Genomic DNA, 19,907 nt, shown 5'->3' on the forward strand with positions numbered 1-19,907 from the left:
AGCCAGCTCACAACTAAAGGCATCTACTGCAGATACTTGCTTCTTTTAACAATGGCCTGACTGTAGCAGCTTTTCCAGTTTCTCTAAAAACTGTCTCCACAGAAAGAGTTTTGGAGGTTTAAATTGTATATTGTAAATCAGTAACCATTTGCAATTTTTCTGCAACTGGGGTCCAGCTAGCAATAAAGTGACAGTTAAGGCTCACTGATAAGGGCGGAGGAAGTAGATTGCCATTCAAAGGGAAAAGGCTGAGACACAAACAGGAAGGCAGCAGGGGCTGCATTTGCAGAGCACAGCACTACACACCAGAATTCCTGATATGCTCGACATTTGTCCATTAACGAAGCACTTCCTTCTCTCAACCTGATTAGCAACTGATGCCTGTCACAACGGAAGACATCACAGTGGATGACTGAAGCCAGCCCCTATTTTCCTTAGTATCTTGTTAAATTCTCTCACAGTGCCTCTTTTCGCCCTGGAGACCAGAGTCTGGTCTCATATCTCTTCTGCTCAAGTCCTTTCTTTGCACCACCAGAAAAAATCCATGCTATAACCTAGGTTGGGGTGGGCAAACTTTTTGGCCTGAGGGCCACACTGGGGAATAGAAATTGTATGGCGGGCCATGAATGCTCACAAAATTGGGGTTGGGGTGTAGGAGGGGGTGAGGGCTCTGGTTGAGGGTGCAGGTTCTGAGGTGGGGCTGGAGATGAGTTTGGGGTGTAGGAGGGTGCTCTAGGCTGGAACCGAAGGGTTTGGAGGGGGATCAGGGCTGGGGCAGGAGTGCGGGGTCAGGTTCTGGCTGGGGGTGCATGCTCTGGGGTGGAGCTGGGGATAAGAGGTTTGGGGTGCAGGAAGGTGCTCTGTGTTGGGATTGAGGGGTTTGGAGTGTGGGAGAGGGATCAGGCCTGGGGCAGGAGGTTGGGGTGTGGGGAGAGGCTTGGGGTGCAGGCTCTGAATGGCTCCCGGAAGCAGTGGCATGTCCCTTCTCCGGCTCCTAGGTGTGGAGCGGCCCCTGACCCTCAGAGCAGGGCCATGCTGCAGCTCCAGGAGCTGCGTGGTGTGGCCCCCCGAACCAGTGCCTCAGCTGGAGAGCCGGAGTAGGGCCAAGCTGCATGGTGTGGCCCCCAGCCTGGCATCCCGGCTGGAGTGCCAGAGCGGGGCCGAGCTGTGTGGTGCCATCCTGACCCGGCTCCCCAGCAGGAGCTCGGTGACTGGCTTAAAATGGCTCGCAGGCCGGGCCGTAGTTTGCCCACCCCAACCTAGGTGAACTTATAATAAGTTAAGTAATTTTTAAAATGTATTCTAATACTCCATTAATGAGATTTTGCTGCTAGAGAAGCCATTAACTTTTCATTTATAAAAAGACTCTTTATAGCTCAATTCACTCTCTCATGGAATTACAGTCATTTATACCAGTAATGAATACGGCCATTAACATACTATCAGAGTTCTTCAGGTAATGTGATCCCCAGTCTCCTGTGCTCGATGCTGTACAACTCAAGTTATATTGAATTCACCATTTGGTCTAATGCAAAATCAGAAAAGGTGCATTCTACTAACTGAACATACAAGAAATTAAAGCTGATGAGGAAGGCGCTATTCTGTTCCTTCCGGAGTCCTTCATTGCTGTTCTATGTACATGCCAGGAGGAGTGCTAGACAGAGATACATGGTGCTCCCCACAGTGAGTGTTCTGCCTTTGCACAGATGAAATATTGCTGCTTAGTGGAAGCCTTATCATTCAACTCGGAATCATGGGGCCTAGCACAATGGGACACAAGAGCATTACTAACTCCATCATGCTCTTGTCTGTCATTTCACTACTTCTGCTTGTCCCTAGTCTTCTCGTTTAAGTAGACTATATTTGAAAGTATACTTGTTAATGAGTTGGTTAACAGAGGTTCCCATCACAAACATTTCCCAATTTCATTGTTATCTGAAGAATGTGTCTTTCTAATCGATTCTGAGGGAAACAAACCACTGAAAACTAGTTAAATGTCCTAATGTTCATGCTAGTCCAACATGTTGAGGATGGAAAGGAGGCAGATCATATGAAGAAAAGAATAATAGGGAATTTGTCATGCACTTATGGCATAACTATACCCCTCCAATGAGTAGCAAGGCCTGAACTCAAAGGCTAGTTCCCCCTATGATGCATTTCTCTCATAGGAATGGCAATCTTTGGAAGGTGCTTTTCTCCTTATACATTGACATCGCTCATGATGAATGGGGAAGAACAGTGAAGCTAAGGGTACTCTGGGCTGAAGATTATAGGTTGGCACCTTAGTTGGCCAAGCCAATTCCTGTCTTTGTGGTGCTCTGGAGGGTCATTTTCAAATGCCAATAGGTTATCACTGTCAAGTAGCCTTTATTGGTAAAGAGGAAGGTAGCACTAGGCTGTCTGTTTAAGATTTTCTTCCAATCTCCAGAAATTCATTTTTATTTTAATATATTGACTGAGCTATCACCATCCCATATATAATCTGTATTTTTGGGGAAAGCTCTGTTCAAAGATGGCCAGTTTATTTTTTTTAAAGGGTATGATACAGAGAAGTGAATAAAGTCCTTTCCCCTTCCTGAATTCAAGTACAGCTCTTGGATTTAGAGTTCATCAGTCAAATGGAAATAGTAGGAAAGGGCTGCTCAGAAAGCTTGAAGAAACAGTCTTCTAATTTTTCCATTAATGCCTAAAAGGTACATTGGGACTAGAATCAGTTGAGTCCAGAGAAAAGAGAAGTGGGAAGGGTGAGTATGCGTTGGATCAAAGTTTTCAGTACAGGTCATGCTGGAAAATAGTTAATCACCACTTATTACACTTTCTTTCTGATAGAGAAGGGCAGACAAGAAATGAAAGATTCTTCACTAGTATAGGAAAAGAATAAAGCACCTAGAACTCAGCACATAATTGCCAGTAACAGAAAAGATTTCCCTGTTTGCTTGTATATGTTAATCTTAAAAAAACCCATTTCAGTGGATGCTGCAGTGTGTGTGTGTGTGTGTGTGTGTGTAGCCGTGTTTGCAGCAGGCTGCACTATGAAGCCTATGTAAATATTTCCTCACATGCAACAAGTTAGTTTTGTAAAATCACAAGTTGCTATTGCAACACCACCACTTCCAGGAAGTGCCCATTAGAGCAACTTAAACCTCTGGGCACATGGCAGGAGCTTAAAAGTACCAGTGGCACCGAAACATCTCGTGGTCATTGCTGCCTAGAGCATCTCAATGCTGGGCTTGCAAAATGGTGAGAGAATTTTTTATGTGGTATCATTTTATTTTGTGACTATCTTTTAATGCTCATCAAATGCTTATTACATTTGCACCTTGCTTCCAAGCCTCGTAGAGAAGCACTCAACCTATTTATTCTTACAGCCCAGAGGATGAACACCACTGTCTGGGGCGCATTGTCACCTTTCACACTGCAATGTCATTGCCCTAAAATAGAACTCTCCCTCGTAGGTGGAGAAACCCCACAGGTTTCTTGCCCTCAGTGTGCAAAGGCAGCAGTGCATGAGTGCCTAGAGAGAACAACTCATCAGAAAGTCTGTCTTTTCTCGCCTTCTGCCACTGCCATGGATGCTATAGCTAGTGCAACATAAAAGCATGAAACACATATCATTCTCATCAGAAATCTCTGGTGAGGACCACAGAGCAGAATATCAGTGCAGTAATACTTGAAACACTGAGGCAAGAAAGGACATGCTAGCCTTTCTTCTTCACAATGCTTTCTCAACTGCCTTTCCAATACAAGTCTCCATGCAAATCACAGGTGACCTTGCTCTTCCTGTATCCACGTAAAGAAATAAATAGCTCTGGATCAGTTTTCTTTGTGGCTGGATTATAGAACCCCCTCATATTCTTATGAAAAGCAGCACTGTGCAGTTCTGGGAGACTCCATGTATATGCCAAGTTCATCTAAGATGTTGGTGCATCTCCTAGCCGTATGGCCCCAAAGAAAGTCGTGTGCTTGCTCATGTTGATGGAGATGTCAGCATGGACCATTTTCACTGCAATCTTCTGCCTGGCTTTGAGGAGGCAGACCCCAGCTGTGTAACAGGTGTTGAAGTTGGTCTTGCCTGTTTCAATACTCCGGGTGCACTGTAGGAATGGCTTTTCATCCACCACCACCTCATAGCTGGCAAAATCTGTGAAGTTTATGTAGTACACCTATGAAGCAGGAGGAAGAAATGGTGTTATGGAGAGGCAGAGGTGTGTTTTGTGCACCAGGAAACCACCCACTTCTTGCTGCAAATGTGCTCATGCATCTGCACCTTTCCTCATTTAAACACGGACCACTTCCATAGTCCCTCTATACCTACTTCTACAGTGGGCTGGCTAGTTTTCAGGATCTCAGAGCCCCCTATAACCTGCCATTAATAATGCTCAAGGATGAGCTATCTGAGGTGCTTTCAAAGTCATCTGCTATTATAGGAGATACACAGACTCTTGAGCTCGGGCCTGGGCAGGTAAATGAAAGGGGAAATGATCTTCAAATACTTGGATTGAATGTATAACATTAATAAACCTGCTATTTTTAAGTCCCCCCAGCAATTCTGTTATTGATTCAGGACATTTAAGTTTTAACTTTTTTTTTTTTTTTTTTAATTTTCCTGCAAAGGCTGTTCCATTCCCTTTAAAACATTGATACTGAAGAACTGAAGGATGTATGGTAGAAGTCTGTATGGAGAGTGGTGATTTCAGAGGACAATGGCAGGGCTCATCCATCTGATGAGGAGAAGCCAGTCATCCTGGAGGCAATGGGTATTTGTTAGTTTCCATAGTCTGTGGACTTTCACTGAGTTGTACCCCATCCTGTTGATGCATGGCTGAAAGGAAATCCTGTCACTGCACAGACACTGCCCAGTGGACGCTCATCTCCACCTCAATGCTAGCATATTGCCCCAAACAAAGAAAAAAGTTAGCTCTACTTTTTCACAGGACAAAGTTTTCACTACTGAAATGCTGTTGCCAGCAATTGTCAGTGTGAGTTTAAGGGAACAATTTTACTCCAATTTGCCGCCTATATATTGGTGCACAGCTCCATGGAAGAGATTCTAAGATTAACTCATTGATGTCTGGAATCTGCATTGCCTGCCTCGGAACTGTTACTTACAGGCAGAAAAGTCATAAAAAGATGCAGCTGATACTATAAAAGTCTGGAGTAAAGCTATTTTAATTATGGAGCCTGATGGAAGCCCTTTTGCCAGTTGCAGAGTTTCTAAAATCTGTTCCAGTATCTATATAGCTTTTCTCTGTAGAGGTCAATGCAGACACTATGGAGGGACTAGGATGGAGTTTAGAAGCTCTGCAGCTGCCTCATTTTCTGTGGAGTTCAGAAGCTCCAGGATATGGGTTATCAGAATATTGAGACATCCCAGTTGAACAATCCTTCTCCTGAAAAACACTTGGGTGGAGGAAACAGTTCTCTGGGAGATGCCATGTTGAGAAGTGTACTGTATCATCATAATCATCATCATCATCTATTTACACAGCACTTTCCATCCTGGTGGATTCCAAAGCCCTTTACAAACTACATACATATATACACTGCACTCATCTCTGGAGTGAACTGCAGCAGCTGTTTTACAGCCCACAGCCGTAATACACAATGATTTTGGAAGAGTATTGTATCCATTTAAAACCACAGGAAGAAATTGCAAGGTGGGATGGAATTACCTAACTTGGGATTTGGCCAGAACAGCAGGGCTAACAGCCCTACATTTATAAACGGTGACATGAGATCTTAAATTATCATTAGTCAGGATTTTGGTTTTATAGATCTCTTAAAAGACAGCACCTCCAGCAGAAAAGTGACCTCTAGCTTCCTTCTAGGCTTGTTGTTCAGTACTGACTTGGAATGTGAGTAACTGCACAATAGAATGTATGGAGAAAAAACCAGCAGGATTTATGGCACATGGAATTTTGTATTGAGTCTGCACGTATGCTCAGTAACTAATCCCTTGTAGTTTGTATTATGGTATAATACATGACCGTGCACTCCCCAAAATTGTACATCTTCCTCCTCTACTTACATCCTAGAACATGAAATGGTTCAGAGACATACAATTTCCTGGCCTTTGCTGGCTCTCTGGAGCCCCCTTGTGGTTCATGCAAGACTTTGCATTTTGTATACTGGAATAGGAGTTAGGCCTAGGACCGTACTCACTTCTACCTGACTATAGATGAAGTATGTGCCGTCCACCAGTACCTCCAGCTCCCCACTGCGTGCATGCAGCTTAAACACCTTGGGGTTCATAATGATGCGAGACCAGTCATTGAGCACTCCACCTGAAAGATCTCAGTATGAGAAAATGGCAGTCACTCAGTACCCGTCAGAATGAAAAGCGCAGTAGCAACACAAACACAACTACGGATTACAGATATCTTACATATAAAATAAATATATTAAAAGAATACTAAAGTTGCGAGGTCAAGCACTCAAATTTAGGAAATGCCAGAATTAACGATGCCAGTAGATTAATTCAGCCCCCTTGTGTGTGTGTAAGCCTTATGATACTGTCTTTGATTTCGTGTTGTACTATTTCTTGCACAAGAATCCTGCCTCATTCAGTATAACGGATGGTGCTCACTGAATGGTAGATATTCAATATTTCTTTTCAGCATTCAGTATATGGCCCTAGGCTTCATTTACTGTACATCATTCATAGTCTGGACTGAATACAGAATGATTATTTCCTCCTGGGTGTGTCTGTGGAATGCTCACCACAATCTGAGTGTTTCACAAACATTTATTTTGACAACACTCCTATGAGGAGAGGTGCTATTCTTATCCCCTTTTAGAGGTAGGAAACTGAGGCACAGAGAGAATATGGCCAAAGTTGTCAAACGTCCACTAATTCTGGGTGCCCAACTTGAGACTCTAAGGCCTGATTTTTCAGAGTACTTCACATTTACATAGCACTTTATGTATTCAAAGAACAGCTTCCATTGACTTCAACTGCAGTTCTGAGAATTCTGCACTTCTGTAACTCAGGCTCCAGGTGTCTCATGTTGGGCACCTGGAGAATAAAGGAACATACAATTAGTGGCCTCCTGTGAGAAGGTTGGTACAAGTGACTTACTTAACATCACATAGGAACTCCGTGGTGGAGACAGGTAGAATCCTATTCTCCAGGGAAGCATTCAATTGCCTTTACCATGAGACCATCTTTTTTCTTCCTGCAACCTCCTGCCTCATTCCCTGCAGAATTTCCAACTTCTTCAACAAATGAGGCAAAGTCCTACAGATAACAGCCTAATTCATTACACAGCTCTGATTCATCCCCAGAGGAGGTACATCCTATGTACTGAATGAAGCGAGGTCATGTGGGAAGAATAGTATGTGATCCTGTAACTAAAGGCTGTCTCATAAATGCATATGCACAGGGTGTCAAATTAAGTTTACATGGGCAACCTTGATTCTGGCATTTCCTAACTTTTGAATGCTTGACTTTGCAACCTTAACATTCTTTTAACATGGTTTCTTTGTATGTAATTTTCTAGATTAAAAAATAATTGAAATAAAAACAAGAATTTAATCATGTGGTACTATACTGTCTAACACTTGAGTCTTTAATGAGGCTGGAACCTTTAGATCCACAACACAGACCTCTACCGCTAGACCTAATGAAGTAATTGGTAGCAGTAGTAGGCTGTTATCCTCTATATGAGCCAGCCACTAGATGGGGATGAGACACACATTTTGCTGGTTCTTTTCACAGCTATTTGCTGACAGCAGGGGACTGCTGGGATCCATGAATACTGTTTTAACTTACAGGTTGTGTGGGGGAATGTGCTCTAGTGGTTACAGATGGTTCTACCCAGTTCTCTCATGCCTAATTATTTTGTCCCAGTCTATTTCTGCTCCTATCCTTTCCCCACCAAAGCTGCCTTTCCGTTCTTCTCCTGTCTACATTCAAGGCAGAGTGTTTCTTCCTTGTCCTCAAGCCTGCTGGGTGACAGTGGGGGAACCTCTGAGAATGCAGGAGTGAATCTACTTTGCTCTCACTTTTGGTGCCAGGCACATTAGCCTCCAGAAGCTGGGAGGAACAACTGCAGGATAATTCCTATTCATAAGTTCTGTGGGAATGGAGCATGCTCACTGCGGTTGCCATGGAGCTCTGTGGAGCATACTCAGTACAGATGGAATGTTCAGAGATTTTTACTGCCAAATGTGCATACTTCTACTGAGAATGTACAAACAGTAATTTTTAAAGGCTTATAATTTGGTGAAATTTGGATGCACCAAAGGGGATCTCTCTTGACCTGTGGGTGACCCATTTGCCAAATTTCAAGTCCCTGCTTGAAAGCAGGAACCTCACAATGAAAGTTGTAAACATTAAAAAAAAACAACAAAACCACCACCATATGCAAAACAATGTGTTTTCCCCTAATATAATTATCAGAAATAGAATCATAGGACTGGAAGGGACAACTGTAACATTTCTCTGAAACGTCAGAAAAAGTTCAGCCTGAGGTAGACACTTGGCATGAGAAATTTTAGCACCAATGGTTAAAGTCTGGCAACGTTATAAAGAAATGAAAATACGCTCTTTCAATGGATAGTATGTGCCAGCCTTCACTATAAGCATTGCTATCAGCTCTACCTATATTAGCTAGGAGGCAGTAAGGGGCATCCACTTCCCCTCTCCCTCCTCACTCCCTCCCCTGCAGCTCTCAGAGCACTCTGCAGCAGCTTTCTGTGTGTGAATGGAGAGCATGCTGAGCTGTAGCTATTCTGTGTGTCCTCAGCTGGCCTTGCTTAAATCAACCTCTGTACGAGATGACCAGCAGACTGCTAATGTGATGCTGATTTTTGTAGAAAGGATCCAAAGGTGATCCTGGCAATTGCAGGCCAGTAAGTCTAACTTTAGTACCAGGCAAACTAGTTTAAACTACAATAAAGAACAGAAGTATAGAATCATAGACTATTAGGGTTGGAAGGGACCTCAGGTCGTCATCTAGTCCAACCCCCTGCTCAAAAAGCAGGACCAATCCCCAGACAGATTTTTGCCCCAGAACCCTAAACGGCCCCCTCAAGGATTGAACTCACAATCCTGGATTTAGCAGGCCAATGCTCAAACCACTGAGCTATCAGGCACATGGATGAACACAATTTGTTGGGGAAGAGTCAACAACACAGCCTTGGGGAAATCATGCTTTATCGATCAATAGAATTATTTTATGGTGTCAACAAACAAGTGGACAAGGGAGATTCAGTGGATATAGTGTGCCTGAACTGTCAGAAAGTCTTTGACAAGGTCCCTCACCAAAGGCTCTTAAGCCAAGTAAGGAGTCATGGGAGAAGAGAGAAGGTCCTCTTATGGATCAGTAACAGGTTAACAAACAAGAAACAGAACATAGGATTAAACGTTCAGTTTTCAAAGTGGAGAGAGGTAAATAGTGGGGACTCCCAAAGATCTGTACTGGGACCAGTGCTGTACAACACATTCATAGAGGAGCTGGAAAAAGAGGTAAACAGTGAGGTGGAAAAATGTGCAGATGATACAAAATTACTCAAGATAGTTAAGTGGACAAGGGAGATTCAGTGGATATAGTGTGCCTGAACTGTCAGAAAGTCTTTGACAAGGTCCCTCACCAAAGGCTCTTAAGCCAAGTAAGGAGTCATGGGAGAAGAGAGAAGGTCCTCTTATGGATCAGTAACAGGTTAACAAACAAGAAACAGAACATAGGATTAAACGTTCAGTTTTCACAGTGGAGAGAGGTAAATAGTGGGGACTCCCAAAGATCTGTACTGGGACCAGTGCTGTACAACACATTCATAGAGGAGCTGGAAAAAGAGGTAAACAGTGAGGTGGAAAAATGTGCAGATGATACAAAATTACTCAAGATAGTTAAGTTCAAATCAGACTGCAAAGAATTACAAAGGTATCTTACAAAACTGGGTAACTGGGCAACAAAATGCTAGATGAAATTCAATGTTGATAAATGCAAAGTAATGCACACTGGAAAACATAATCCCAACTATACATAAAAAATGATGGGGTCTAAATTACCTGTTACCACTTAAGAAAGAGATCCTGGAGTCATTGTGGATAGTTCTCTGAAAACATCTACTCAATGTGCACTAGCAGCCAAAAAAACCTAACAGAATTATAGGAACTATTAGGAAAGGGAAACAGAAAATTTCATAATGCCAGTTTATAAATCCATGGTAAGCTCATGTATTGAATACTGCATGTAGTTCTAGTTACCCCATCTCAAAAGAGATATTAGAATTGGAAAAAGTACAGAGAAAGGCAACAAAAACGATTAGAGGTATGGAACAGATTAAAATGACTGGGACTAATCATCCTGGAAAAGAAATGACTGAGAGGGGATATGACAGTGGTCTATAAAATCATGAGTGGTTTGGAGAAAGTAAATAAGAAAGTGTTATTTACTTCTTCTCATAACATAAGAACTTGAGTCATCCAGTGGAATTAATAGGTTGCAGGTTTAAAAGAAACAAAAGGAAGTATTTCTTTACACAATGCACAGTCAGTCAACCTGTGGAATTTATTGCCAGGGGATGTTGTGAAGGCCAAAAGTGTAACTGGGTTCAAAACAGATTTAGATAAATTCATGGATGACAGGTTCACCAATGGCTATTAGCTGAAATGATCAGAGCATGGTCTGGGTATCCCTAAACCTCTGATTGCTACAAGCTGGGATTGGATGACAGGGGATGGATCACTCAATAAATTGCCTTGTTCTGTTCGCTGCCACTGAAGCATCTGGCACTAGCCGCTGTTGGAAGACAGGATATTGGGCTAGATGGACCATTGATCTGACTCAGGATGGTCATTCTTATGGTCTTATGAGTGTCTTGGGATACTACGTGGGAAATATGATCAGTGTTCCAGTGATTTGGATTGGGTCCAGGCAGGGGAGCACTTATCACAGAATTTCTCCCCTTCCAACACAACCACAGGAGTTGAACCACAGAGAGAAAGGAGGCATCTGATTAATCTCGTGACCCTCCATTGGGCAGAGAGAAAAGAAACCTTCATGAAAATTGGAAAGGGACATAGGATCAGTTTTGATGGGGGAAGAAAGCATAAGCTCAATTTTACTGCAGGATCAAAATTACTGCAGGGAATAGCAATACATACAGGATCAATTTTACTGGCAGAGGAGAACACAAGGTCAAATTTGCTGAGGATGAGTAGAGGGAGAAAGGGTCAATTTGCTAGGTGAGTTGATGAGAAAGATTTAGTAAGTTTTGGGGAAGAAAAGAACATCAACTGGTTGGATGGGAGGATCAACTGGCTGAGGGGTGGGTACTTTGGATAGATGGAGCTGGACTAAGATGTTTGATAGATTGGAGGTCAGAGATTTGGGGAGCCTGAGGGAAAGTGAAGAGTGTGGGTAGAGATTTGATTTGGAATCTAGGGGGTTAGAAGAGGAGAAAAGTCTACTGATTGGGAACTTTGGGAAGGGAACAGAGAATTGACAGAGACAGAGAATGTATTGATAGGACTGGGAACTACAGAATGGAGTAGGGTGCTAGTGGACAGAGATGGATTGCTGAAAAATGGAGGCAGGCACAGGATACATTCAGGACTAAAGGGAGAGCAGAAGATAGATTGAGGAAAAGGACTGGTTAGTCTGTGGAGGGGAGAATGGGGGACTGATTGTTCAGTTGGTTTGAAAAGGCAGGTAATCTATTTGGAGGTCAGCAAGTGGGCAGAGGATGGACTGCGACAGAGAATTATTTGGAAGGACTTGTGTGTTTTAGGATAGTAGAGAACAGAATGGATGAAGTATAAAAGATAGTTGGATTGATGGGGCTGGAGGCAGCACAAAGTCTTAGTGTCACTTAGGGAGGTTAACAGAGGAACATATTGAGAACACCATGAGTTGAATTAGTGTCTCATACTATGCAGTATACTGCACAGAGAGCCTAGCTACAAAATTGAGGGTGCAGGATGGTACCCTTTTAGTTGTTGACAATCTCTTGTCATTCTTACCATTCTTTACTTGAATTGCTGACCCTTGGCCCTGGAGATGAACCACAGCTGGCTGCAAATAAAAGTACAGCAAGTTAAAATTATCCAGATGCACTGCTTTATTCTACTAAATAACCTTATTTATCTCTCTGTGGAATTGATGATCAGGATATAAAGTTCAAAGTAGTCATTGCAGACCTCCAGAATATTGCTGGCTGTGCACAGCTAGGCAAGAGGACTCATTATTATTTTCTTTGTGTCAATGTGGATTTGAGTACATTTATTTCTATTTAAAAAGAGTACAATTCATACAGTCTTTACCTTTTACATTTGAAACTCCTTGTACATCAAGAACGCTTTTTGTAAAAGATGGAGTGGGTTAAAACAAACCAATGACAAGAGATTATTTAAGGTATTTTAAGAAGGTGAGAAAAGGTAGCAAACTGTTCAGTAAGCAGCAAATCAAGTGCTTCCTCTGGCATTTCCAACGGTACAGGTGACTCTGGTAATTTCTTTTGGTATTTATGTGAGTGTAACAACCATTTAGCACAAGATGTTCATTTATTCAGGAAAGTTATCACAAAATGGACATTTAGAAAATGTACCCTCGTAAAATTTAATATCTAGCCAACTCAACTGACATTTCCCCCTAAGACAGAATCAACCAACCTGTGTCTCCCTGGAGACAGCTTTGTCTGTGGCACCTGCAAAATATAATATCCACAAAATAATGATGGCACTTGAGAAACTTCTGCAAAATCAGATGCAGCAAATCTCCTGTCTATTGAGTAAAAACCAGGTTTTCCTAATGGGACCACATCTTCAGTGGGAAGGAAGAAAGACAACAAGTGACATTGAGCTTAACAATTAACAGGTCTCCTAATTGGAAATGCTGCATTCCAGCTTTCCTCTTGGTTTGCAATTTTATCTGACAAATCAGGAGTCCCCAAACTTTATTCAACTTGTTTTCATTAAATAGAACAAATTGCAGCAGCTCTCATCTTGATTATGGGGGTGCATCCTCCAAAGACTATATGTTTCATACTGCAGTGCTCCAACTCATTCTGAGCAGCCAGACCACACAATAGGACCCCATTATCTTTGTAACACAGATCTCTTTAATAAAGATAAGGGTCTCTGTGGACTGCACTGTAGAACTAAGGATTGCAAGTTGCCTATGAGCTGCATTTTGGCCACTCCTAGTATACAGACTGAAAGCCAGTCAGTTTTCTCTGAAAGCACCATGAGGGAAAGGGTAATAAACCTTGTCTGTATTCAGGAAGGAAGGTTTAGTGTTCTGTTATCTCAGAAAATGATTTAAAACAATATATAGGGAGAGTGAAGAGAAAATGGGAAGTGCAGGAAAAAATATTTTCATGTGAACGAGGTGAGACTTGCTGTCTGTGATTACTCTGAGACTAACCTAACAATTGTCTCAGTCAGCAGCTTTTCTGATCCAGTCATGTCCTTCCCAATGGTTTACCACATCAGATATGTGGATTAGGACAGATTAGCTTGTTGACCAATATTACAAGCAGGGCAGCCTCAAAGCAATCCATCTGACAACTCATACATAGGAGTTACAGCTGATTGTAGACTTCAGTACCAATGAAATTCAGGCTCACTAGGAGGTTAATGGGAACAAATACTTTGACATCTTCAGAGAGAATGCTTAGAAATCTGCAAAGTGCTTTACAGACAAAAATGAAGCTTCAGCGCCCCCTGTGAGGTAGACAAGTGTTACACCCGTTTTACAAATTGAGAAATTGAGGCAAAGAGAAAGGAAATGACTTAAGACCTTACAGGGAATTGAAATAACAATACCCAGTTTTTCAGTTACATGCTTCAACTACTAGACAATGCTGCTTCTCAAAGAGAGACAGAAGTAACTGATAACACATAGCTATATGTAGATATTAACCCAGTTTCCTTTGGCTGCTCTGTTTAGCCATAGTGCTAGTCCCATAGCAGGTAACATCAGGATAATAGCTCCTGGCAGTTCACTGCTACTCTCACCCAGTGGAATGACTATGTATGGGGAATTTAAGTAGCATCTTTTTCTTGCAAATAGAATAAAAGTAAACAGTGTGGAACCCATAGCAAACCAGAACAACCATATGATCCTCTTGCCTTCATTGTTTGTTATCACTCACTGTGTTATGCTGAAACTTAGTCTAAGTTCTTTGGGGGCAGGGATCAGGTCTTATTTGTCTGTGAAAAGCCAGGCTTATCTATGCACTGCACAGTACTAGTTAGTGGACCAGCACTAGTTAGGCTAGCTGGGGCAGACGTAGTAGCCCATCTTCAATCTGTCCAGCTGAGCTGGTAAGGACAAAGAGGGTTTTTAACCTCTTTTTCCTCCCTCTCCAGTTCTAGTTAGGAGTACTAGTGTCTGCATCCTGATGAGAGATTGTACATGGCACTTAGAAAATGAACCTTCTTATACTGTTGTAACAACAGTGCAGCCCCACTGCCTCAGGTTAGAACTGAAGGAGAGGTCTCTGGGTATGTTCTATTCAGTTTTTATGCCATTATCATCACCATGGAATTTTCCCCTCATCACTGGTGTCTGCAAAGCATCTGTCCAATTAGGATTGAAATAAACACTTACCTGAAGGGCCCTGAAGCCCAGGTGGTCCCTGGGGGCCAGGAGGACCAGGAGGACCAGGAGGTCCCATTACAGTTGTGCCTGGAATTCCAGGGATTCCTGGAATTCCTGGGGGCCCCTGGGGTCCAGGAGGTCCTGGTGGCCCTTGAGGACCATTGGGCCCTGGAGGACCAGCCTTTTTACCTGAAAAACACAAGATAGTGTGTTAGATCCTCTGCCTACTCAGCATGGCACTAAAAAGCTCTGAGTTGGCTTCCCTGTACTCTTCCATAAGAGAACAGCAGGTAACTTCCTAGTGAGTGAGAAAAAGGAAGAGCCAGGATCATGTTCTCACATTCTATTCCAGCAGTCAGCCATGTTGGAGCTGGTGAGAGATAAGCTAAAAGCAAGATCAAACAGCTAGCTCAGATTTTGTGATTCAGCCCAGAATGTGATGTTATGGTGTGAGACAATCTGGATCTGATGACAGATAGTGACCAGTGGTTGGCCTTTTCATCAGGTGATTGCACTTGCCCTTGTTGGGTAGAACGAAGTGGGTTCAGCAGGGCTTACTGTATGAAGAGAGAAATTGAACATGAAGGAAGCAAGCCCCTTATCTAACAGATTCCTTGGGATGTATATAAATATTTTTAAGTTAGGACTAAACATTCTACAAGGCAGTACTGTAACCTAGACTGAAGAGGAGAGAGGGAATCTATTGTCCTGGAGCAAGAATCCTCAGACAAACATGGAGCTGAACCTTCTATCTTAAAGATCCAGTTCATCTGCCTGTTTGGAAATCCTGATATCTTGTGTTCATATGTGGGACATGCACTGAGCATGAAATTTGGGTGCTCTAGATTTGCAGATTTGCTCTGGAAAGGCAGGCTGGTTGACTAGGGTATATTTGAAAAAAAAAAAAAAAGGCTTCAAAATACTTCCTTGAAGAATATGGTCCAAATAGCCCATCCACAGTCTGGGGACACTGCATGGAGAAGAAGCTTTTGTTTATTTAGGGATAAGAGAACAGAGAGCACTGGCTGGGCTCTCCAAGTACCCCCTGAACCTAAGTGGGCCACCTCCCCCCATAATAACAGCCTTCTCCTGATGCCTGCTAATGTAGTTAGTCCTATAGCTCAAGACCTGCTAAGGGCTCATGTAGATGTATACCCCCTAAGATTGTGTGCGTGTGTGGTTGTTGTTACAGTTGTACATAATATAACTTGTGTTTATGTTTTTTAAAACATAGGAAATTACATTGCCCCGTTGAATGTTAATTCAGTCTCTTTGTGCATATGTAGAGATGATTGAACTTCAAAATTTCCAATCTGATGGAAATTAAGAGATTTCAAAATTTGTTTTTGTCTCAAATCAGGACAAAAAGTCAAAATCTCAATTTTTTTTCATAAAAACAAAATATTGTTAAAATAGTTTGTTTCAATAAGGTCAAAACATTTTGATGATAAAATTATAACATGAAAGTCAAAATGACAAAGTCAAAATTAAACATTTAGATAATATCCTATTAAAATTCTGTGAAATGTTTCAATTTCATCAAATCAGTATTTTCCGGTAGACAACTTCTGTCATAAAAATTTTGACCAGCTCTATTTTTATCCACAGGACCTATGTCTCATTCAGTGCACAAGCTGGATGGGCTCTGGGGATTAATGAGAATTGTGTAATTGAAGCAGGAACCTGCAGCCAGCCTCGTCATTTGTTGCAGAAGTTGAAGGGTGTGCAGTGAATAAGGTAGGGGATTGAAGGGAGAGAGGAGATGATCTTGTGATTAAGGTAGGTGAATGCCAAACAAACTAAATTCTATTCACAGTCTTCCTATGTGATACCGAGTAAGTCACTTAAACCAAAAGTCTGGCATGTGGCTGCTAGTTAGTTGCATATCCCTCATTTTCTGAGTGTCCAACTTGAGACATCTGGGGCTTAATGTACAGAAAAACACAATTACAAGTCAAGTCAACAGGAGCTATGGATACTCAACAACTGTTCCAGTAAGGTAGTCTGGTCTATAGGAAGGAACAGAGGGTTGGGATTCAAGCTGGTCTGAGTTCTAATCTTTGCTCTACCACTGATTCACTGTGTGGCCTCAGGTAAGTCTTTTCCCCCTCCGTTTCTCCATCTATAACATAGGGATAATAATGCTCTCTAATATTGCACTGGAGATAAATTAATGAATGTTTGCCAAGCATTCAGATACTATTGTAATAAGTGCTTTAGAAAAAAGACTGAGGCAATGAATGATTTAGTATTAGTTGCAGGCTTTGGAAGATGTGCAGTAAACAATGCAGGGGCTACTAGCAGCATGATGAAGATACCAATACTGAACAGCTGTCTCATTCCCTGAGCACTGTCCAACCTGCACATTAGATGAGGCAGTGGTTGAAATAAAATAAAAAAAGGAATAAGTAAAAACCATCATAATGCATGTGTACAAGGGGACCTAACTATGGCTGTCTGTGCAACTTTAATTCTGGCATCTCCTAACTTTTCAGAGTTTGATGGAAACAATTTTCTTTTAAAAAGTTTTTTTTCAAAAAAAAAATTTATATTTTTATAGCAACTCTTATTTTAAAGAGCCTTACAAGCTTATAGGAATCTCTTTACCAAACAAAGAAATGCAGCCATCTCTAGGACAGAATATAAACAATTGTTAATCAGACCACAGCAGACGTTTAGGACAGAAAAGAAAGACTACTAGAATTGTTTCTAAGGAAGTTACTGCACTTCTGTCTATCAATGTCATGGTGCAAAATGAAATAATCTCATTATTTTTGGTGAGCACAAAGTTGGAAGGGCTTCCCCCTTTTGGTTTGTTCTAAGCACATACCTAGCAGTTAACAAGGATGCCTAGAATCAGAGCTGCTGTGCTAGCTACCTACAACTGATCACAGTGCCTTTCCTGAGTTGTTTGATGGAACATGCAGGTTTTTTTCTTTCATTAGGTGGCACAAAAGTTCATTTCTTGTCTCTATCTGAAATGGAAGTTAGACAGTCACCACTGCTTGTACATGTTAGTGTACAGAACTGAGAGCTGACTACTTTTATGAAATACTAGAATTCTCTCATTCTCTCCCCCATGTTCCCTGGGCCTGCTCTTGTATTTTGAGTCATACGAAAATTAAAAACTAGACTGCAGTATTTTTAAAGCAGAAATTTGATTTAAATTATTTTATGAAAAGGTATATGTCTTAGGAGGGTGGGCAGAAGTTGTAAAAGCAGACGAAGTATATTGTTGGTAGTATTTCTCTCCCAATTAGCATGCTTGCCTCTTCCAATCTGAGCTGGCAGATGGTTGAGTAGTCTTCCAATCCCCAAGCTCGCCTCCCCAATAGGATAATTACACATTTTTGAAATTATCACCTTGAATCAAAATTCAAATCCTTACACATCTCCCATAAAGCATTTTTATTTAATTCCTTTGATTTATATCATTCTCTATCCTAGATTACTTTAATACAGGATCAAATGTGACCCAAGCCAGATTCACTGTTGTTTGTCCTTGCTCTGCCTTGGGAGTCAAGATGGAATACACATTACAGCTGTTTTAACTAAATCCTGCCCCAGAGGGCTATTTTGCTACTTCAGGTGTAAAACAATTACATGTAATTCTGATGCAGCACATGGTGCATCAAGTTTAAATGAATTTTCCACTATGCAGTGAATCTTACTTACTAACCTACAAAGTAGAAACAGAGCTGTACGGTAAATTGTGAGAACTCCTGATTCAGCCTCTAGTGAGGTGATCATTCCAGAGCTGAAGAGATGTATAACAATTGCTGCATCTGGAAGATGGGCAAGAAATTTCTTCAAATTTGGTAAAAAGAGCAAGCAGGCAACTTGTGGGGGGTGATGAGGTACTTAGTTGCTCTATCTCCGCCACAAAACATGTTACATAAATCACTTTCTTGGGCAGAATTCCACCCATACTTGAAACCCTTTACCCACAGGAAATAAGCCAGAGTTACTGAGAAAAAGTGAACGAGCATGAACACATTTATGCTTGAAACTGTGCATATAAAACAAGGGAAGAAATCACAACATGGAAATGTGTTGGTGTATCCTCTCAAAAAACTCCTGAAAGTATTCAGCATTTGATACCGAGCCAAAAGAGAAAGCTGATACTTATGATTAAGTAGATGGCATCTGCATGGCTCCTGCATAGCAAACGATGCCCTGCGCAGAATTGCCACATACCAAAAATCTAGGCAGATTTCACAGGGTCCTCATGCAATCACCAACACCGCCACAGAAGAGCTTTATAGAGCGTGCTTTGATTGTCTCATTCCCAGCTTGCCAACTCTGTCTTCAGGCAGCATGCAGACACTTCCTTTCTTAAAAGCAGGGGGAATTGAGACTTTTTCTGCTTTAGGGCGTGCCAACCAACGAACAATCACTGTTTTTGCAAAATATGGCAGCACCACAGACACTGAAAAATACTGATTAATACAGCACTACCATTTTTTCCTCTGCTGCGCCAAAGCACTTAAAATGTCATAATTATCACTTCCTATGAGGCCTCTAGTTCTACTGATTCTACATGAGAGGGATTAAGTTTTCAGATTTTTTTTTGAAACTAGGTCTTTGGAAAATATAATATTTAGGGTGCCTTTCATAGAAAACATAGAGAGAGTTCCCAACTATAGCCAGCATCAGCCAATGACAGGGGGCGGGGCCTTGTGGCGAGTGGGGACTAAGGCCCACCACAGCTCCTCCCCCATACTGGGAAGAGGCTGGAGCTGCCCTGAGCCTCAGGCAGGCAGGGAGCAGTGCCACAGGGAATCCGGGACAAATGCTGTCTCAAAGTCATTCAGCCCAGGACTGGGACTTGAAATGTACATTTTGAGACTATCCCACCCAATTAGGGATGGGTAGTCATCCTATTTTAAGCACATGCTTACCTCCGTTCTTATTCAGCAAACACTTCCACATATGTTTAACATTAAGCTCATGTACAAGTTCTTTGGTGAACAGGGATGGACTTAAGCATATGCTTAATTTAAATGCATGAATAATGCTTTGCTGAATCACATCCTAGATCAGTACTGCACTCTCTTTCAAGCATGTGGGCTACACCTGGAGGAACGCAAGCACTGCACACAGCAATTTTCTTTCAAACTTACAACGTTCTGTAAATGTCCACAAGCATTTACAGAATACATAAAAAGGATACTTCAAGGGTTGCAAAGGGAAGAGTAACAGTAGGTAGCATGGCACTGCTTCTTTGAAACCAGTTTCCTGACATCAGACCTTTGAGAGGTACTCTGGTAGGCAATTGAGGTGTTTTGATTTGTTAGATTCCTAACAAAAAGTCTGTGCAGAAACATAAATACTTCAAAAGAGGGCTGCAAAATAGCA

The 19,907-nt window shown here is 41.9% G+C and overlaps 1 protein-coding gene across 1 annotated transcript in view; it reads right to left on the bottom strand.

Annotated features, from left to right (window-relative positions):
- Positions 1–1,331: 1,331 nt before the first annotated feature.
- Positions 1,332–19,907, bottom strand: part of EDA (ectodysplasin A) — a 181,570-nt gene continuing 162,994 nt past the window's right edge. The window contains exons 4-8 of the mRNA XM_030576225.1: positions 14,559–14,738; positions 12,617–12,651; positions 11,969–12,020; positions 6,163–6,284; positions 1,332–4,163 (exon numbers count right to left, since the gene is read on the bottom strand). Of these exons, the coding sequence (XP_030432085.1) occupies positions 3,912–4,163; positions 6,163–6,284; positions 11,969–12,020; positions 12,617–12,651; positions 14,559–14,738 (641 nt within the window). The 3' untranslated portion in view covers positions 1,332–3,911. The remainder of the gene's footprint in view (positions 4,164–6,162; positions 6,285–11,968; positions 12,021–12,616; positions 12,652–14,558; positions 14,739–19,907) is intronic.

This window comes from Gopherus evgoodei, chromosome 9 (assembly GCF_007399415.2).
Source record: "Gopherus evgoodei ecotype Sinaloan lineage chromosome 9, rGopEvg1_v1.p, whole genome shotgun sequence".
Lineage (NCBI taxonomy): Eukaryota > Metazoa > Chordata > Testudines > Testudinidae > Gopherus > Gopherus evgoodei.